Consider the following 22,803-nt stretch of genomic DNA (forward strand, 5'->3'; position numbering starts at 1 on the left):
TCATAACGATAAACTCATATCCGCTTTCATTTCGCAATGGCCGTCCGCTTATCTGGACGGCAATGGTAGTTCAATTTTATTGCATAAAACATATGTACATATGTCTGCATAACGACAAAAAACTAATGAAATGGTTATTAATATTTCAGACCTCACGCCTCTTGGTAGAAACGTGTAAATTATAAAACCCTATCAAATACAAGTATGTGTGGTAGTCAAGCTTGGCTTTAACAAAAGTTTTATTTCAGAAGGTTTTTTTTTATCAAGCTGGCTACAGCGATGATCTCTCTTAGGCTCTGACAGATTTTCTAGGCAACAGAGCGCTAGTTATCAGATCTCCACACGTCAGATGAGTTCGCTTTAGTTGTGTATACTTCAACAGTCAGTAGAAGAACAGATTTTGGCAAGCTATAATAATTTTCCGAGTCACATTCATCCTGAATTCCAATACCTCTACGGCAGAAAAAGATATAAAATAATAATAAAACTATACTAAACGATGCCAATGAAATATTTAGGAAGTGAGGTCTGCTTGCGCCCCAATATGTACATTTTTATTTACAATTGCGGAAACTGTATAATAAGTAAACTTTTAACAAATACTGTTTTGTTTATCGTCTCGATTTGGTCTGCGGCTGCGAACCTTCTGCTGTTGTTGTTTCAGTTAATGCCCCGGCAAGCAATCAAATCAAAAAGCAAAACGAACTACAAATATACGCAGTCGTCTCATATATATATATATATATATATATATATACATACATCTGTATATATATTGAGCATACATACATACTTATATACTCACCACAATAAATGCTTGAGCTGTTGTTTCTTGGAATTATTCAAACCCAAAGCTAAGCTTGTTTTAACGCCGATAAAAGGCATTATATTGTTGGTGCGCAGTGCGAAAAACTGGTCGATCTGCTTTGGAACTGAACGCCGCATCCAAACAACTAAAAAAATTTTAATGAATATTCTGTTCAACATTTTTAAATATTTAATAATCGTAACACCCCTTTGTGCAACCTGCTCGATTCGCCGCACTTGTCGCTGCGTCTTGGTATTCGAAAATAACAATACTTTAAGCTACATTACTATATATTTCTTTAGACATTTATCGCTGCTTATAGCTTCAAATATTAGCTGAAATGACCCTGAAATATATTAATTTTTATTTTATTTAAAGTATTAAATATAGTATGCTTAAGCCTTACATAAGCACAACAAACGCTAAGTTTGTTCAACAACCAGTTCGTTCGAGACTTGTTCTCAAAGTTTACATTTAATTGTACGCTTTTTGAGTTCAAATACTCGCATTGTATAAATCATAAGTCATATAAGTATGTGTATATAACTAAGGTAGATATATATTTGGTAGCTGAAGGTAAAGCTTAGTACTGAGGCCAGTGTCCCTTTTAAGATCAATCACACTAGAAATTAGAAAGTTTGTCAACCACATTATTGCCTTCATTTCTGAAAGTACATTTTATTCCTGTAGCCCTTTTGAAGACCACAAAAGACTGACTGTTCCTTCCATTTCTAAGCACTTATATTCCTTTGTATGAACATGCAGAGGTAAAGTGTTGGATTATTGAAATGAATTTAAACAAAGCCTCGGCTCATTCTAAAGAAAATCGCTGTCCGCAGTAAAAAGTCATTAAAAATTAGCAAATGTGGGAGGGAAGGAGGCGGTTCAATAAACATCAACAAAATGCTCTACGTAAATGGATTACTGTAGGAGTCAGTGCACCTGTTGCCACAATCGTCTGCGTGCCTGTCTGTCTGCTTGCGAGTGACGAAAGCAAGCGCCATAAAACTCGTGCCCCTGCTCCTGCCCCAGCCCCCGCCATGTACTATCCTACAGATACACGCGCCATGCCACTGACGTATCCATAAAATCCACATGTGCACAGGCGGTTGTTTAGCATGCGAAATGCGTATAACTGGCATTTTCAAATATATAGGGAGGGGTATACAAATACATAAGTACTTTACACAAATTCCATTGAATTCCACAGCAAGTATCTGCTGGTTATGTATATCTCCACATCTGCCTAATTAAGCCCGAGAATAGGGAACACATTTAAAGGCATTTGAAATTCTAATTGGGTTTGTGGGAAAAGGCAAAAATGTAGTGGAATTTCGGTCAGGTATACTTGTTAGTACGAAACTGCCACCAGTAGCTATGATATTGTATCTATGTATGTGTGTGAGTGTGTGTGTTGTCTATGTGTACACAGCTCGTACTTATTTGTTAGACTTGCTTTTGTCTTTCCCTATTATGTGCCGCTTCTGGGCAACAATAGGCATTTAATTAAAAACACATTTACCACTTGGACATTCCGATGACATTGTCAGAGTATCATTGTCGACGCTGGCTATGCTAAGTGCGCCTAAGTGGGCCAACGAACTCGCTTCTTAACGGTTCAGTGACTGAACAAAACAGCAAAAACATTGCTACGCCTATTTTCAATGTTATATTTAAGTATATATAATTGGAGAAATATTTTCGCAACGTAAATACCATACAAGCATACTCTATAGCCATGTTTAGTAATTAACTCCGTTTAACATCGCTAGCAGATCTTGCCCGTCTCTGCTGGGCTCAATATTTTTGCTTGCAATTATAAGTATATATATATTATATATACTACTTATTTCTCCTCCTCCTCATAAAAAAGAATTTCAATAGAAAGCAGATAGTAGTAGCAGAAATAGATAGTAGCAGAAACAATGCAATCTTTAAAGCCCCTTTTCCCCCATTGCAGCTCGAATTTGCTTCTAAGTGCTCACCTTTACTTTGAAAGGAAACTTTATTCAGCTTCCTTCCTCTTACCGTTTAGGTTGTGCGTTGATCACCAATCTGTCCGTCCGTCAATCAATCAGGATAAACTATTTTATATATAGATATACTCTTATGCTCTGATAATTATTCAATCCAGGTCTTTATAAAGTATATAGAAATTTGTTTGCAGATTTTTCTCAAATGCAAAATCCCAAGCTTTTAAACTCTATACAATGCTTTAAAATAAAAGAATCATAAATACTTTGTTTTAGTATGTTTATATTTGCTTTTACCTTGCAAAAACCCGCTTCCCAACAAAACGAGAGGAAAAAACAAAGTGAAATTCAAAATGCCATATAAGACAAAACAGTTTACAGACGCACGAGCTACGTATGTTTGTTTCTAATGCCACACAGTGGCAAAATCTCATCTTTTCTCGCGAAATTCTAAAATATTGAAGAAGTTGTTTAACAAAGTATACAACAATACAGCAATAAGTTTTGAATTGTTAGAATTGATTTCAAGAACCCCAGTTAACTTTTCTTTTAAAATGTCTACAAAATACATTTTTTTATCATTCATTCAAATGTAGATTTATGGAATTTTACAGATAATAATAATAGGATGTAGGACTCGAATCAATATTAAAATCGTTAAGTTTTTAATTCGACTATACATCTTTGATCAAGTCGGTGCAAATATTATTCCCTCTCCCTTTAGATACAATTGTTTGACATTTATGCTTTCAACTGCAGTTGTAGAATTAAATATATTTTGTGATTTTACAAAGATCCACTGTCCACAATCCACTGTGCCCGCCATATGTATGGTCGTCGGGTTTTATGATTGTTTATTTAGATTTTGAAACAATTGCGTCATTTCGCTATATTGAGAAAGATGCAAATTGTGTTCGCTTTTAGTTTTCAGCAAGTCGCGCAGACACAACACACACAGCAGCTTTTAGTTTCTCGAGGTTCTTCTATTTTAGTTGAATCCACATAAATGGCAGGTCGTGTCAGTAGCAGTTTAAATTAGTTGCTGGCCGCCTAACAAGCACACACAAAAATCTAATAAATAAATAAATAAATAAATAATAACGGCGACTGCTGTTCCATCTGCTGCCTGGGCATCCATACTGAGCCTAATGAGCTATATCCATATCCATATCAATATCAAAACGAATATATAGTATATGCTTGTTTATGTATGATATGATGACGACCTTCCGTCCGCTCGAGGCAGCAGCTGTACTCGCACACGCTTTTATGTTTATTGATTTGCGCCATTTGTTTACCAAGTTAAATAATATTTGGTCTTTTTTTTATGTTCAAGAAAGGGGTGAAAGTTTTCGTTCCATGCTTTGCATTGCCAAAATTTCGAAATGGCTTTTGTTGTTTAATTATTTTTTTTTTGAAAACAAAACGATTTAAATCTTTTCAAAATGTGTGTGATTTCCCACAACAGAATAGAAGAAAACCCAATTAAATAACAATAAATTATGTGCAATTCTAGATGCAGGCAATTGGCAGTACTTTTCCAAATTCCCTTTAAATCATAATTCCCATCACAACTTAGAAAATGTTCAACTCATAACTAATGTCACTTAAATGCATTAAAGAAGAACTGGGGTAAACAATTTAAAAAGCTCTTAAATGCTTTCGGTAAGGCGCTTACATGTGAAAAGTGAAAAGCCTATTACCTCATTTGAAGAACTTGCATTTCCATGCTCTGACACTTTTCCACACTAGCCAACAACACTGACTGCTAGGGGAAAGGGAGCAAGCAAGAAGACAATCAATAACAATGGCAAAAGCTGGCATTTTCACACTTTTGTTTAAAGACAAGCCACTGCTTCTGGGCAAAACACTATTGGAAGTAACTGTTGCAAATGTAAAGCTCGCATTTAATTGCACTTAGCTGCTTACGAACTGAGATGAAGGAACGAACGAAGTGGAGTCGCAGTATCACTTCCCTGACAGTGAAAAGTGAAAGTCACTTGTGGGAACAGAAATGGCAGACGCCAGACAATAGACAACAATAACAACAAAGGACGCAAACAGACAATGTCTTCATTTTGTGTTTCTTGTTCTTTTTAGCACTGTTTATGTGTCTGATTTTCTAATTGGATTTCGCTGCCTGCCGCTGTCGCTGTTGTCTGCTAAAAATTGTTTGCAGAGGCAGACAAACAAAAGAGTTAAACAGCGTTAACCCCTTGTCAGCCCACGTATGGTTCATGTCCATGCCCAAGTTTCGGTTGAATTTTGAAATGTCTGCAACTCGGTAGCGATTAGAACTTCAAGATAAAAGAGTACTATGCGGCAACGCCTATTTTGACTACTGTTCTCCATTATCTCCTATCTACTATATTGTTGGCCATTTATCATGCTCTAAGACAGCCGACTGACTGCTGGTTACAACACTCTGCACAAAAGCCCAAGCTGTTCGTTTCTCTTGTAATATCAAAGCGCATTTCCGCCAATGTACTACCGAAGCTAACGTTTCAATTCCACTTGTCCACTTGTTCCTCTCCCACACACCCACACGCTCTCACAACACTCTTCACAGGTAGCAGCAAGCAGGGCTTTGCTTTGATGCGCACTTCAAATAATCTCTTTGTGGCTATCTTGCATCGCCGAGTTCAGTTCCTGAGCTTCATGTGTTTATTCTGCTTCTTCTCATTTGTATCTGACTTGGTTGTTGTTGTTGTCGTTCTGTTTGATTGATAGTTTGTTTACAAATTTAATTTCATTTTACTTATTTTTGTTTAATGCCTTGTGGCATTCACCTAATGTTCAAGTCTCATGTTTGTTGTGGCTGTGGTTTTTCTTCTTTTTTTTTCGCCGTTTCTCTCTATACCTGGACGCCGCGCCTTTTATGTGAGTGTGGTTGTCGGTCGCTCATTTGTTTGACTTCTATCTTTTGGAATTTTATATACAAATATAGAAATTGAGAAGTAGAAAAGAAGGAGACAGGCGGGGAGAATAAATGCAATTCATTTGAATGCTTGTACTTATACAATCCAATCACGTCGTCAACAAAGTCGTTGTTATTGTTGTTGTTCTTGCTGCTGTTAATGTTCAATGGTGTGCAACGTTCGAAAAGGATGCTTGAGCTGGGTTGTTCAATAAAAGGGCTGGGCTAAGTACAACGTTGTGGACTTCATTTGTAAAATGTTGGCCAAGAATTATTTGGCAATTGCTATTCTTCTAACATTGTCAATGCATATACATACTACATATATTCTCGTATGTATTCTGAAGTACCATTTTGATTAAATTCTTGGAAACTAATACTATTTGTGTTGTATAATTTCTGATAGCAATTTATGTGGACAGTTGGATAAACAAATAACGAACTAAATGTCAACGACAGTCACAGAGATAAACCAACATACATACACACATAGTTTCTGTGTGTACATAACTAATATTGTTACAGCATATCGAATAAGATACGACAAGTATGACATGTCTCATGGAAAAGCTCACTTGGGACTTCAATTTTAGATGGCAAACGATTATGTCAATAGAATGATATCACTCGATGTAGAATAGATAGCTTATAAATAGAATGAATGGGCAGAGTAGGTTATAAATAGAATGAATGTTAAAAATTATGTAAGAGCGACATGCGAGATTGCTGAAACATGTTAAGATACTTAAACAAAATAGGTAGAAAATAGTCAAAAGTAAAGTCTAAAATAAAGGAAATAATCATAGCTACATATATGAGAAATACTGCTTCGTACCTATTAGATGTACCAGACTAGTATACAAAACGGCATTTGTTTTTGTCTTATCGAGGTGGGTGGACATAAAAATTCGAATTGGCAGTTTGACAACAATTGAAAATGGTCGGAACATTGTACTCCTTGTTCCGTTCTTGTCACTACATCTTTTTTTTAGCTTGGAATTTCTATTTGCCTCTGTGGAAGAGACTTTTTAGATGCCGCCCAGAGCAAGGGTCTGTGCCACATGTGTGCACCATGGTTCCAATTAGAGTTTGCTTGTCCGAAACAATTCACAAATTTTATCGCGCACACTTCCTTTCTTCCTTTTGCGCCACAGCGAACGACAAAGCCGAGAGCAAATATCAAGGAAGGAAAAAAACTCTATAAATCAGAGGGAAAAAGAAGAATGTGTTCATTCCTTCAGTCGCCGCATTGTGTTTGCACTGCGCTTTAAACCGTTTATCTTTATCCCACGCAAAACGCTCGTCGGACTGACTGACTGCCTGGTAGCCTGCCTGGCTAGCGGCATTGTCTGACTGCCAGCCAGTTCACAACAAATCACGCACGGAAGTGCTGGGTAATGTCCTTGCCGACGGCGACAGCGACGGGATTAACAAACGCCATCACCTTCTTAGCCTGAACGCCATTAGCGTAATTTGTTTTGTGCGCTCGGTGCCTCAAACGCTCAAACGAGGAAGCGACGACCGCAGCGGAATGAGCGAGCACTGTGGGAAAGGGAAGCCCAAAAAATGTTGACAAACAGCGACAAATTAAATTTAACATTGTCCTGTCTGACACTTCCTGAGTGGCGAACAGAGCACATTGTGGGGCTTCATTGAAAACAAACAAAAAAAAAAAAGATTGAAATATTAAAAGAGGCGTAATATGTAATTAGCTAATTAATTTAGGGCTTCTTCAACATTTTTAACTGAAATATAAAAACTTAAAAATTGAAATGCAAAATGTGGATAAATTCGCCACAGGCGACGCTTGATGTTGAATCTAAATTGGTTTAGTTGCACGTTTTAAGAATTGGGTTTCAAACCAAACCAGCATCGATGCGCACTTTGTCTAAAAGGGTTTTAAGACCAAATGAGTTTATATTTTGTTTTACCTATTCCCACCTATACACCCCATAAACGACGCTGTTTTGTACTTGTATATTGCTGGCAACACTCGTGTGTATGAGCGTTTGTGCCACCAAAGACTAAGCAACAACAAAAACAATCTACCACTTTCAGTTGATAGACCCCTTGGATGCACATCATAAGGAAGCCAAAATAATTACAGTAGCCAAGGAAAGTCGTAAAAAGAAGAAGAAGAAGCGAATCACGGACTCTTTACAAGAAACTCGTTTGCTGCAACCATAACAAAACCAAAGCAAACAAAACAAATCAAGTTGGGGGCCAACATTAAGATCCCATAAAAGACTGAGCGGAAGTGAGCAATAGTGTGTGTGTTGAGGTGTAAGATAGAGTAGAGAGACACCCTGAACATGGCACCGCCGCATCAAAAGCGGCCCAGCATAACCAACTGGTTCTCCTCGTTGCGTCGTCCGCCCAAGAACAAAAAGAATGGTGGCGGCGGCGGCATCATTGGCAGCAGCGGCAGTTTTGGCAACAAGCCGCAGTTGCAGCGCAGTTGTTTCGATTTGTCGTCGTCAGCCACAGCGACAGCGATAGACTCAAATGTAGTCGTGTCCAACAGTCGCAGCAGCAGCACCTTCTACATAGCCCAGCCTCAGCCAAAGTCGACGTCGACGCCGCCAGCGGAAGCAACAACACCTGTCGCTGAAGACGATGATCGTCGACGCTTGATACGCGATGACAGCGGCAGCAGCAGCGTCTCTCAGCTGTGTGCGCGCTGCTTCTGCAATTTGGGCAGCAGCCGCTCCGTCAGTGACTCGCCACCGCCCACAACTAAGCACCAACAACAACAAGCCTGTGCCGGCAAGCCACCGCCCAAGCCCCGATCTCCCTCCCTGACCCCCTATACAAGCGTGGCCAGCTACAATTCCGCTGAGATTCCTGCAGTTTCCACACTCACCTCCGAGACTGTGACCGCCAGCGATGTGAGTCGAACGGCAGAACTGATACGTTTGCCTTCCACTGAGCCGCACACACAACTCCTTTGCAAGCGTGCCGAGCAAACGAATAGGACGACGACAACAACAACGCACACCATGATTATCTCGCGGCCAGTGGAGCTGCTCCTCAACGAACGCGGCGAGATTATTTCCAGACGGCCCCAACAATTGACGCGCAATCGACGCTCCAACTCGCTGGGCTGTGTGCTGGACGAAGAAGAAGTTGGAGGCGGGGGCATAGATAACGGTGCATTGGAAATAGATACCGATGGTGGACAAAGCTCGGTGCTGAGCTCCCCCTTGTCCACCGGAGAGGAGGGGGAGTCGAATGACTTGCGTTTCATTGACGACAGCTCGAATTCTCAGAGCGAATCCGAACGCAATTCAGTGAACAACAACAATAACAACAACAATAATAGTAATAATCATAATAACAACAACACAAACAATAGCAATAGCAAGAAAAATCACAACCAAAACGACAACAACAATCACATGAATCTCTGCGACATTTGTCGCACGGTCATTGAGCGGAATCGCAACAATGCCGAGCAGAGCGCAAATGTTGTCATTTTGAGGAGACCGCAACAACAACAACAACAGCAGGTAATTCGATATGAACTCCTTCGTGAGTCGGTTGGGCCTCAGAAATCCAGGCATACACAAATAATATTGTTTATACAGAGTGGATGAGTGCCATGTATTTACATATTTTGTTTTATTTATATAAATGTATGTCTCGCTGCTTAGCTAGATCTATGTAGCTGAAATCTACACTTAGGCCTTAGTTTTGCTGGATCTATGAGATTGTTTAGAAAGGGCTGCCCGAAATAACAAAGTAGCTGCTCATCTCTGCAGCTTCTTCTATAAGGTGTTAGATGGGATTACAAGTTTGGCCGAATTTGTTATTTTTTTTATAAGCAGAGTGTTTCTATTTAAAACTATCCATTGTGGACAATCATTAAATTGGTTAAATAAACCTGACAATTAATTCATTTCATTTATGATGAGGTTGTAGTATCTGGCTAGTGCCAGGCGAGGTCCAGAGGATATGTCCTGTGCAGCCAACTGGTCCGTTCGCTGTTGCCCAGCAGGTTGATCGCCAAATTATTGGGGTGGTCGTGTAGCCTCTGCATGTACCGCTTGCTGCTTTTCTTAATTTCGTCCTTCACCCAATGGAACCTGAGAAAGTAACAAAGTAGCTGCTCCTCCACGCTTTCCTCATCTCTGCAGCTTCTTCTATAAGGTATTAAATGGGATACTTCTATTCTTGTCAGTTTAAGAAGTGCTGCTGGATTTATTGATGTTCCGAAAAGCCCAAGTCCGCCTCTCCCGAACAGATAGGTTATAATTCTCACAGCGTTGCTGGACCAATGTACATGTGTGGTTATAAGGCTGAAGGAGACTAACGTCATATCGATTCCTTGTCAGCAAGGTAGTAGTCCACTCTCTGGCCAGCTCGATGATGCGGTTTTCGGTACCCAAATGAGGCTGCATCAGTAAAATTTGATGTGATTTGTTGGCTGAAGATTCTGAAATGTCAATTCGGCTTAATCTCGTTCCAATCTTAAATTTGTTCAGATAGCAAAGCAATTCCCACATCAATAATGGTGTTTCTTTCAATAGTACATATTTTAAAGTAAAATCTGGTCTTTAAGATTAAACTAAGAAGTGCGCCTAAATAAAGTTGCAAGTAAAGCTATAAAAAACCATCCTAACATAGCTGGTGTCGTTTACAAACTGCCCAGCTATTGACTTATATTAATCCAAATTAGTAATCGAATATATTTTTAGTGCAGTGCTGCTGAAGATCCACAATACGCTCATTCAATAACAGATTGCCTTTCTTCTATTCAACACCATTGTGGGGATTCTCTGGCCAAACAGGTTTTTGACCCACACTTCACATTTCTTTGGCAAGTTCTCACAGCCAATTCCAACAAAACCTCGGCTTGTCTCTGTGCCTCTGTCTGTATGTCTGCCTGTCTGTCTCAGTTATTTTTAAGTTTGACGTTCATTAGCTTTACCTCTATGGATGTCTACTGTGTGCGCAGCACATCTATCAATAATTGGCCGTCCGTCCACTGCTCTTTAATCAGCGCTCGAACAGAAGAAGCGCCGCCATAGAAGAATATTGTAGCCAGCAGGTGTTGTAATTTTTCTTTATTATTTTTTTTTTTTTAATTTTATTATAAAATGCCGGCACGGCATGAGGGCGTAGTTTGGTAGCCTAGCCGGCGGTTATATAACCCGGCTTCTTCTTGCTGGAGTACGTTGATTGGAAAATTGTAAATTTACATATTTTCTTTGAAAAAAATTGACTTGCAAGCAAGAAATTTTAAATATGCATCTCACTAATTAAATGTTTATGGCGCTAATGGCATTTTCATTGAGCAATTCCAAAGCCAACGGAAGCGGCGTGGAATATGATATATACATACATATGTGTGTAGATATGGTTGGTGGGAAAAGAAAAGATTACGAGCGCAATAAAGTTTATCTATACGACTATAAAAATGTCGTGTTCATGGAGTTCTTCAGTTCTAGCGATGGTCATTAAAGAAATGGCCAAAACGTGAGCAGGGTGAGAAGAATTTGTAGTTGATCGTGCGCTGATTATGTAGTTTTATAATTTAATATCAATGTGTGCACAAAATGTATCCATCTACAAATATTATTGCTGTTCGTTGCGATATTCATTTAAAGTTTTCAATGATCTTCAACTAAAGTCCCTCTTTAGACATTGATGGGTCAGATGGGGTTCCCTTGTCGCAACAATCAAATAAGATTGTATATGAGCACGTTGTATATAAGCACCGTATATACAGTTACAAGCAATGCATTATAAACAAGGAAAATAATACGATATAGTCACAAGTGAACTTCAATTTTAAGAGTGGTTTATTGTTAACAGTGCAGGGCTTAGCATAGGCATACATATGTTATCTAATAGACCTCAAACTAACAGCAATAGAGCATCGCGAGACTAGCCTGTTAACAGCTGTTACTAGAATTACAGTACAGATATGAGCGTATTTACATTTAATTGGCCTTCAAACAAATTAAATCTAGCCTTCAAATATTTCTTGACTTAATCTACTTCTTTGAAATATAAATGTGCCCTTACAGAAAATTTCTAGGCTACATGAATTGTTTATTGTTAACAGTGCAGGGCTTAACATACGCATACATGCATACTATGTTATCTAATGGACCCCAAACTAACAGCAAGAGAGCAACGCGAGACTAGCCTGTTAACAGCTGTTACTAGAATTACAGTACAGATATGAGCGTATTTACATTTACATGGCCTAAAAACAAATTAAATCTAGCCTTCAAATATTTCTTGACTTAATCTACTTATTTTAAATATAAATTTTAAAATAAATATAGACATTTTCTAATCTACATGAACATTTTATACCTGAACTTTAGATTTTTCTTGATTCTGCAAGCTCGAAATGTTAGTCTGAGTTCCACATTGACTTAATTGATCGCATCGCATTAATCGACCCATTGTTTGTGACATAATATGTACATGGGATTAAAATTCCACAAAATCTTTCTATAAAAACAGAAAAAAAGTTTTCAAAATTCTAAGATCGCTACATATAAAGCTATAAAATTCTGTTTGCATTTGAAAATAACTTTATTGATGACTGTCCGTTGCATGCCGTCTGTGTTTGTGATGAGCTCATCCGATTGTCAATAAAAACGACATTAACAACAATTCTACTTCACGAACGACAAATCACGGCTTTCAACGCTCTCTTGGCAGCCAGAAATATATGTACGAGTATGTGCCAGTTAAAAATAGATGTGCACATAATTTGTCAATTGCCACATACAAACTGTATCCGCTATAGAGCTATAGTCAGGCCCAGCTCAATTGACATTCACGTGCATTGGCAAATAAGTCAGAAGGTCATCTGGGAGCAGCAGAGGCCCACACAACTGGCAACTGGCAATTGATATGTTCCGGTCTCGTGCCTCTTGCCTGCCTAACGCCACTCAACCGTTAATGTGCTGCCCCACACACAGACAACAACTATACTTATGTATTATGGTACACTCGACTAGCACGATCTGCGCCACTAGACATCTAAGAAAATTTGACATCAAAGAACTCTCTAGACAGCAGGGTGATTAAACACAGTCGGATCAAAAATGTTCGCGTTTGATGATCTCTTAGAGTAATACTGAACAATTATCCATTCGTTAGTGATTATTTTCAATTCTACCGTAACTATTGATAGTAGCGGCACTGAATTCCATCGAAAAAAACTATTAAAACCAGCTTAGAATTGGTTCAATTGAACTACTTACTCAACTGAAAACCTTCTTTGCAATTCTCTTTTATCTAGCAGCTTAATTGTTTTGTTCATTTTAGTCACATTTTCCTACTTTTTCATTTTGTTCATCAGAGTTGCATTCCGATTAGTAAACATATACTTGCAACTCTTCTTAGCGCCTTCTTATAGGTGTTTCTTCTTCTTACTGAAAACCTTTCTGATTATCTTTTATAATTTTTCATTTTAGTCACGTTATCATTCTTTTTTATCTGAGTTCCATCCCGATTCGTAAACGTTGGTGTTTCTTCTTTAGAATTTTTGGGAATTGAAAAATGTTAATGAGAAAGTATTTTGAAGTATGGTATCGTTTTTATATTTAGATTATAGGTAATACAAATAACTTGTCCATATAATCTTTTCTATAGGAAGTATCAGGATTCAGTTATGTGTTGTTTTCTTACAATACAATTGTGGGACACAGATAGAGCTAGAACTTGAGATCCATTTCGCAATATAAAAGTGAATTGTTGAGGTCTTGGGCTACCCTGTTGTATAATCATTATTGCAGATCGTCGACATCAGCGCCGAGTTTTGTCGTCACTTCAATTGTGCGTGCCTTTGTTAGATTCGTCATGCCCTCTTGAATTTTACATATTTCTTTCTTTTGTTGAAGAAATGCTGGTAGTACATACATACAAGTTTTTATTTCTAAATATATTTATATGCAAGTGTGTAGGAAGATTTGAATTAAATTCTTTTGTACACTTGATATTACGATATTGTGATCTCGCACAACACGACAATTGTGCCGCTGATTGCGCCTTCAATCCCACTTATGGCTCCCAGTCAGCCTCACAGTCTCTTCACATTCCGAATCGCAGCAGGTATTTTATAATTCAATTAACAAAATTCGCTATGATTCGCCATTATGCGTGACACTCGACGTCGCATTTATTTTTAGCACTTGAACGCATTTGAAAAGCGTTTCAAGTGAGCAAAATCACTCGACTTTGAGGCGCCAGTCGCGACATGGCACTGGGGATCTGGCATCTAGGCATAATAAATTATATTTTTTTGTGCATTTCTGAGCCCCAAGTGCGAAACGTTTGCTGGAATTAAGCTGTAAGCCTCACTTGAGCTTTGAAAACATTGAATACATTTAAATGACGTTTATTTATGGTAACTGTTGCGAACGTTACTTTTTTTAATTTATTTTAAAACTTCATTCTTCTATATGCACGTGCGGCGCTTTTAAAGCTTCCGTTTTGGTTGGTTCCGCTTTAAAAGAAAGTTGTGGTGTGTTTGCACAAATAAAATCCATTTCTGGCTCATTGTAATGCCTAAAATAATTTGCAGCTGTTTGTTCTGCGACAAGTTTTTAAGTTCCCTGTTTACTTTATTTTTATTTTTATAGCAAATCAAAGATGAACTGTGCGAGGTTGTTTCCGAAATGGAGGCACTCGATGTGCCAGAAGACTGCAAGCATTCCAACAAGGATAAACAAATGTCGATTGGACGTAAAAAGTTTAACATGGATCCGAAGAAAGGTGAGAGACGAACACTTTTAAATATTAGTTAATAGGAATGACTACTTTTTTATAAATATAATGTTCTATAGAAATTAATAAATTAACAGCAATTTCATTCAACTGTTAGCTAATTAGTAAACAGCTGAAGTTGCTTGAAGCGTTTCTAAAAATAGCAGCAGAGAGTAATGAGGAAGAAGTGTCGGTAATTGAGCGAATTTTGAGTGAATTTACAGAATTTATAAGCCGTCTGTTAATTTGCCGACGGCAAACAAATAATAAGTATTTGTATACTTAACATTCTTAATGCAAATATGTACAATGGACGGGATGTTCCGAAACAGGCTTAAAGTCAACACCTTTAAAAGGAAATGTTTCGTTTGCAAATCGTATGCTTATGTTTTAACTCCTAAGTGAGATTCTTTTTTACTTGGCTAGTTGTTAGCAACAAAAGTCGAAAGAGGGGACTGATTTAAATTAAATCTCAATGCCGACACACGCACCCAAGCAATCCGTGGAACGAACAAACCGACGACAGACAAACTGTTTTATAATTGGGCTGCAAATTGAGGGCGACATAATCGAAATGGCGTATCCAGGCATGGAGAGAAAAATTACCATGCGACGAGAAATGGTCATAAAAACGAAGAAGAGGCGCAAGTAACGCCGCCTTTTGTATTCATCGAAACGATGGTGATGATGATGTCAACGTTAATTTAATAAAGTAATGAGCCCTCCATAAAGTGCAGGGAATGTCACGCGTTGCAGTCCAAGGCGTCTGTCTGACTGTGCGGGTATCTTTGAACGCTGACAAATTTGACAGTTCGCTGACATTTGAAGTACATTCTCAGCGTTCAGAGCCATCAGCATGCAAAGCTTCTATTAAATGAAAATGTCAATGTGGTGCTGGCATTGAACGATCGCCAGTCCACCTGTGAGAGGCAGGCAGCATTGGAAATGATCAACATCGATCCAACTTCATCGCATGGCAAAGATGATCATGAAAGCGAATAAATGCTAAAAAAAAAGAAGAAAACCTCGAACAGACACCGCCTAGAAAAGCAGATTTAAATTAGATTTGACACTTTTTTACAACCTACCAGCTCTTTCAATGTTCATTTAAATTAAATAGGAGACATTTCTTTTACCCTTTTAACAACTTTGATGCAACACATCGTTTTTTGTAAAAAAAAAAAAAAAAAAACAAAGAATATTTACATTTGATTATTAAAATCAGACAAAATGACATACGAAGGGTTAAAGCGTTGTTGCCTACTTCTCCATGTTCTGTATCCAAAACAGCATAAAATAGTAAGTTGGTTAAAATTTGCATTAAATCGCAGCTTAAATAGAACTCCCACCACACCATTTGCCCACTTCAATCCATCATCTTGTTTATTTTATGAACGTAAATGGGAATCATTAAAGTAATCGGGGAGAGAACTTTTTACCGCAGCGTCATAAATTATGAACGACAAGTTAAAATTAGGCCAACATACTATACATATTAGGAGACAGATCGGCAGCAGAGCATTTATTTATATATATCCTGCACGAAATTCTAAATAACAGCACAATAAAAATGCTAATCCACATTTAAGTATGCTATATATTACGATATGTATGCATACATACATAGATGCGTGCGTGTGTGTGTGTAAAACTGTGTGTGTGTGTGTGCCTCGACAGGGTAAATCAACGGCGAGCGACGACCCGATAACAACAAAGATATGTGTGGAGGAGAGGAAAGGAACGTATGGAATGAAATGGCAGGGAAATCCAATCCAACAACAAACTGACGTCGACGCGTCTTCTTTTATTAAAAACATGCCAATGAGCCGTGTTGGGTGGATGGTGAGGAGAGGGAGGAGGAGGAGGAGGGCGCGTTAGGAGGCGTAGGGATGGGCACCATTTGTCGCCTTATCGGCCGATTATCAACGACATGTCACACACAAATACACACACACACACACACACACTTATATTAATAGCACACAAATGTGCCATCATAACGCACAGAGGCCGCTAGAGAAAGTCAAATGGTGTTCTGGAAGGGGATGGGGCGGGGGAGCAGTGTTGCCAACTTGCCGATGCTAATCGCGTGTGACGCTTGAAGCGGCAACAAAAACTTTTGCAACTGCCCTCCTTATGTTTCTCAGCTACAGACGCTGTGGCTCCTGTTTTGACTCCTGTCGCTATTGCTCCTTCCGTCCCTGGCCACTGCTGTTCGGTTGATGCTGCTGTTGTTATTGTTGTTGTTTTCGTTGTTGTTGTCTGTCATTATCGATGCCATTTGCGTCATTATTGTAGTCGTTGTCTTGATGAACATTTGTGTATTTATGTAGATGTGTCTCTGTCTGTGTGTGTATTTATTTTGGCAACAACTACAATTGGTATCTGGGATGCCGCGATTTATTATAGCTATGGAACAAATGCATAATCTATCGAAATAGAACCTCAACGTAATGAGTTAACTAAATATTTATTTAAGATCTGTCCTGGTTGAACCGAGTGCCTACTCAGGAACAAACTCACATTTTGGGCCACAATTGAAAAGTTTAAATGAAAACATTTGAAGCTACAGATCCAATATCTGAACAGAAAGAGGAAAGAACAAATAAGTTAGATACTCAGTTAGAAATGATTCAACAATTTGTGGTTATGCGTCAGCGGGATTTTCATCAAGCGAGCTAAAAACCCTTTAACCCATTAACTGCTTGCATATTATACGCAAAAAAAGTTATTCTATCTTTATTTTATTGCAAAACAGAGCTAGTTCGAATCTTGTAAGATTTTGAACCACTTTTTTGGTGAAGAGTCGGTTTTATGCCTATTCAAAAGGATAATGGTTATAATAATAGTTCCGTTCAATTGAAAACATATCGTTTGTTCCTTTTACAATATTATGAAATCTTAGCAGCGTAGTCGAGAAAAGTTAGAGACAATTTCTTGATACTTGTCACATTAAGGAACTAAAGCATCTTTTCAATTAATTTTCTTAATTTTGTGCTATTTTTTGGAGAGAATCAAAACAAACACTATTGAGAACAACTAACTGCAATCAAAAACATAAAAGTGATGTAAGCAATTCCAATGGCAGACATACCACTGAAAAGATTGGCCCATTGTTGGCATTCCAAGCAAATTGCCAAATAATCAAAGGACGCACCCAACTTGTTGGTTGTTCAACAAAACCGAAAAAATGTGTTTAATATTTTTCGTATAGTATTTTTTTCGATTGTAGTTTTATGGCAGCACCTCAGGCTAAATAATAACACGCGATGGAGTTTTTGCTTTGCTTTGTGTTGTTTTGTTTGTTTTTTTTCATATCTCGTTCATTTTAATGCCTTTTTCGCGCCTGGGTCTATTACTTTTGTATGTGTCTGAGTTGTTTTGCTCAATTTCCGGCTTTTATCGCAAATTGTTTGCCGCTTCGCCCTCAGAGCTCCAAAGGCTGCTCAGTTCGTTTCGTTTTGATTGGCAAATAATGACATGGATGACATGAATGGCGCTCCTTCTTCGTTGGCTTCCCATCAGCAATGGCTGCCCATTACTTGTGTGGTTTGTGTTGCGCCTCAGTAGTTACCGATAAAGTATATATATAAACAAACTATATACGAGTATGTACATACATGAATGCTATAAACATAGTCAGCGCATTTTAGTTGGAATCGTTCAGTGCTTGGCCTGCATTTGAATTTCCGGGTGCATTGTTGTTTATTTATCAGCAAAATTCGTTTTTATTCGTCCCCCAAGTATTTAGAATATTATTTTGTATACTCGTATACAATTGATTTCTCTGTGCAGTCATTTATCTTTTTATCACACTTGGGTATTTGGCATCCGATCCACTAAAAAATGAGAACTAAAAACATGTATACTAGGTAGATTTTGTAATGAAAAATCCTTGGCTTTAGATCTAGACGAATCTAGAGTCTTGCTTAAACTTCCGGGAAATTCTCTAAATAGTAAGAATATTTGAGTTGAAGCCACATACTTAAAACGCAACTGTCTTTGTTAATACATACTTTTTCGGGTATTTCCGTCTTTTTATTACAAAACGATGAAAGGATAAATAAAACCTTTTATTTTATTTTTAAAAAACTTTAATCAACTGATGTCCTAACCCCTCTTATGCTTGCAGGTATCGAATATCTTGTAGAGAATCGACTATTGCTCCATAATGCCCAGGATGTGGCGCAGTTTCTCCACAAGGGGGAAGGACTCAATAAAACGGCAATAGGTGGGTTTATCGTCTGCTTGCTTGCTTGCCTCGCACAAAACTGAAATTCAATTAAACGCAAACCGTTCATAAATTTTAATGTTCATTTACTGACTTTCCAGGCGATTACCTCGGCGAGAAGAACGATTTCAATGAGAATGTGCTGAAGAAATTTGTGGAGCTGCACGACTTCACGAACCTCATACTGGTGCAGGCTTTAAGGTGCGTCCAATACTTATTTCTTTAATACACAGCCACTAAATTGTAAGTTATATTTGTATTTGACAGACAATTCCTGTGGTCGTTTCGGTTGCCCGGCGAGGCGCAAAAGATCGATCGGATGATGGAATGCTTTGCTCAGCGCTACTGCCAATTGAATCCGGACATATTCACCAACACGGATACCTGCTATGTGCTCAGTTTTGCGATTATAATGCTCAACACATCGCTGCACAATCCATCGGTAAGTAAAGGGCGAAATACTTATTATTATAAAAGGAAGTTGGGCAATGAATGTCCTTGATTTCAAATTGAATTAGACTTATACTGGCTATTTGTCAAATTCTAAGGACAAACGAGAAATCAACGTAAGGGAAATAAGGCCGGATTAAGCGATCAGAAGAACCATCACTAGGTCCATACTTTATTTTCAAACTCATTCATTTTTTAACAGAGATCACAAATGAGATAAGAAACCCATAGATGTTCAATCGATGTATAATATAGAGCTTATTTTGAACTCCTAACCGCTGGCTCTGCTGGCTATATTCTTGTTCTTAGTTCAGTTGACAGAAGCTAGAACAGTTTATAAGTCGAAGTAAGCTTTGATAGGATAATACTGTACGTCCAGCAAATGTCTGGAATATAGCCAAAAACTGTCCACAGTTTGGCTTTACCTCTCAGAAACAACAGCATTTCACGATTAGGCAGCTATATTCTACTTATCGTGAAAAGCTGAAAAAGTTCAGTCTGGTGTTCGCCACTAGATTTTTACTTCATCTAGAGACTTTTCATATTGTAGGAAACTCCCCAAGACCCCTCAACATTATGTTATTGAATAAATAATGGCTATAAGGCATTGTCAGAGAAACAAATCCGAGGTATGTATCTGAAATAGATAGAGAAGAACCGACCACGTCTGCTCGTCTTCGCTTCCTCCGGAAATCTTGGCAGCGACAGGAAGTAGTTGGTCTTGGCCCAAAAAAAAAAAACACGTACAGAGAAGCAAAAGAAAGCAGCACTCTGCTTGGCATATCCGCCTTACGTGTGCCCTGCCGTCCTTCAACTGCGAAATTGAAATTCTGGCTACAGTATCATCGCGTGATGTTGCGACTCAACGCATTTCCGCATTTGTTGCCTCGTTGCCTGCCTATCCCAACGCTTGACGATTTGATACAAACACTTATAGGATATACTATAAATAGGTCAAGTATAAATTGTTTCATGAGTCACGGCTGCCGCATCCGAGAAAACTCTCTGGCAACTAATTAGATTGTGTCGCAGTTATTGCTGCTCTCATCTAGTCGTGCACTCTGGTGCTAATTAACAATAATTTATAGATATTTTTAGCTTGCGTTGAAATTAACAAATCAGACAATGTTGACTGTGGTTTCTGTTACTGACCTAGAGATGGTGGCTGAATATTTCAAAAAACCACTATAGTTGAACTATCCATATGATATTATTTCGTCAGAGCTGGTCAGAGCTGAGCTGTATTCCTTAGAAAGCAATTTCTCAGTGTAGGAAATGCTGTAAAGCTCTTCAGTTCTACAGTAGAAACTCAGTAATATTTACCCTCTCTCCATTATTCCTCAGGTCAAAGACAAACCCACCGTTGAGCAATTCATCTCAATGAATCGTGGCATTAACAACGGCGGCGATTTGGCCCGTGGTCTCCTCGAATCCCTCTACGAATCCATTCGCACCGAGCCATTCAAAATACCCCAGGACGATGGCAATGATCTGATGCACACATTTTTCAATCCGGACAAAGAGGGCTGGCTCTGGAAGCAGGGTGGAAGGTAAGTGACGATAGTCCTAGGTCAGTAATCAAACAATCCAACTAAATATTTCTCTTCCTCCACAGATACAAATCGTGGAAGAGACGCTGGTTCATATTGAACGACAATTGCCTGTATTATTTTGAATATACCACAGATAAGGAGCCTAGAGGCATCATACCGCTGGAGAATATATCGGTGCGTGAGATCCATGATCGCAGCAAGCCGCATTGCTTTGAGCTCTTTGCGACTGGCGGCGCTGACATAATCAAGGCATGCAAGACTGATTCGGAGGGCAAGGTAAGTGTAGCTTTCTATTGGGTTAGGTCTAGAGCAATTTATCCGGTAGATCATTTTTAAACTGAATAAACGGGCCTGCTTACAATATATTTTTTAAGCCGATCATTAGATGAACACAGATAACAACTTTTAAAACCAAATTAGAAACTTACTTGGGCACAAATATGAAGAGAAAATATGTCCCTGAAATCGAGCGAGTGTTTTTATGGGAACCAATCGTTTTATTTCGCAGCTGGCAACACTGGCACAATCAGCTGTGTCTAATTTGCAATCCGATTTCTTCATTGCTTACACGAGTGAGCTTGTGTTTTTGTGTTTTTTTCTTCTAAAAGTGATTTCATTGCAATAAAGGAGTTTTGTTAAATGTTGTGTAAAGAATGGAACTTATGCTGCAGAAACGTTCAGATTATTGCAGAAAATTCACGATAATCCGGCTAAAAAATGCAAGTTTATAAATGGCATAAAATGTTCAAAGAGGAATGAGAAAGCTGTGAGTTCCTTACTAAAAACTGTTGAAGAATACGTTAAGCAAATCATAGAATTGGCCAAAGACTGAATATTGCTGATGCAGTTCGCATTCTCAACTCCATTTTAAGAGATCCTTTGTGCCTCGTAAAAGTAAAATGTGATTTGTTTCAAAAAACACTGCATTCGTTCGTAAACTTATCTCGGCCGGCTTATCCAGATTATGGCGTTTAGCAGCATTATCCCCTAATATTCGTGAAAGCAGTGCTACATTTGCATATACAGAATTGTGTCATAATATCCAGATTGAATTCGGACTTTGTCGTCATCTGCATAGTTACCGTTACCAGGAATGTTCTTCTTTTTTTTACCCCGGGATCACTAGAGGCTGCTTAAAAGACCATTATTTATGTGTGTGTAAGAAGATTTTCACAGTTCTGTTTATTAAATTCTTCTAATTCTGAACTTTACAGGTTGTTGAAGGAAAACACACCGTTTATCGCATGTCTGCCGCAACGGAGGAGGACCAGCAGGAGTGGATAAAGCGCTTGACGCAGTCAATATCCCATAATCCCTTCTATGATATCCTAGTTCAAAGGAAGAAAAAGGCGCTGAGCAAAAGTTAATATTAGGCAGCATGCGTTAGAGGAGACGCGCCTTCCAGGATCTCAGTGAAGCACTTCAACAGTGTGTGTGTGTGTGTGTGTGCGTGTGCATGTGTGTGTCTGTGTGTATTGCCCGCCGCAATCTTAACCTCACTCTTGTCGTCTATCTAATAGTATACGTATTCATATCCCTGGAAACATCATTTGTTCGCAGCCTGTTGTTGTTCGTTCAATGTGTAACTTATACTCAAATCTTCATCACACGCAGACGCACATTATTATGTAAAAATTGTCTCTATTGTTGTGATATAATTTATTTACGTTAAGCATTAAAATACGAGAAACCTATGTAAGGGGCATCCCCCAAAAAGAGAAATATAAACATGAAAAACTCTCCATTAGTGCAAATTATACTTTTCAGTTACTTACATCATACATATTATATAATATATGTCTTAAACTTAGCGATATGCGATATTCTTTACAAATTAGTTGCCTATCTCCATATACCCTAGACATGAAACATATCCTAACCCTCTAGAATTGAAAAACGCGAAACCTTTATTGTTTTTGATTGGCAATGATTGATAAACATTGATCAACTTTCAATCATCAAAGAAAACATGTACATTGGAATACTAGACTTCTTTTGAGAATGTCTAATATGTCTAATATGATATTAAAAATTGGTTGCCTTTTCCAAACATCAGTCAAGTGTGTATAAAAAAATGTACATAGTTGTCAATTTTGATAGAATCGAATCGAAACGAACCAACCGTAAAGTGTTCCTGC

The 22,803-nt window shown here is 38.3% G+C and overlaps 1 protein-coding gene across 3 annotated transcripts in view; it reads left to right on the top strand.

Moving 5' to 3' along the window:
* The window catches only part of LOC115625861 (cytohesin-1), a 50,877-nt gene extending 28,402 nt beyond the window's left edge, over positions 1-22,475 (top strand). Inside the window, exons 2-9 of one of the 3 annotated variants that reach the window (XM_030521069.1) lie at positions 7,757-9,207; positions 14,308-14,440; positions 18,564-18,662; positions 18,764-18,863; positions 18,930-19,104; positions 20,457-20,662; positions 20,728-20,941; positions 21,880-22,475. In XM_030521069.1, the coding sequence (XP_030376929.1) occupies positions 8,011-9,207; positions 14,308-14,440; positions 18,564-18,662; positions 18,764-18,863; positions 18,930-19,104; positions 20,457-20,662; positions 20,728-20,941; positions 21,880-22,032 (2,277 nt within the window). In that variant the 5' untranslated portion in view covers positions 7,757-8,010 and the 3' untranslated portion in view covers positions 22,033-22,475. The remainder of the gene's footprint in view (positions 1-7,756; positions 9,208-14,307; positions 14,441-18,563; positions 18,663-18,763; positions 18,864-18,929; positions 19,105-20,456; positions 20,663-20,727; positions 20,942-21,879) is intronic. The other 2 variants (XM_030521070.1, XM_030521072.1) reach the window with 2 other exon arrangements.
* Positions 22,476-22,803: the final 328 nt, after the last annotated feature.

The sequence above is a fragment of the Scaptodrosophila lebanonensis genome, unplaced genomic scaffold, assembly GCF_003285725.1.
Source record: "Scaptodrosophila lebanonensis strain 11010-0011.00,11010-0021.00 unplaced genomic scaffold, SlebRS2 tig00000080-arrow-pilon, whole genome shotgun sequence".
NCBI lineage: Eukaryota > Metazoa > Arthropoda > Insecta > Diptera > Drosophilidae > Scaptodrosophila > Scaptodrosophila lebanonensis.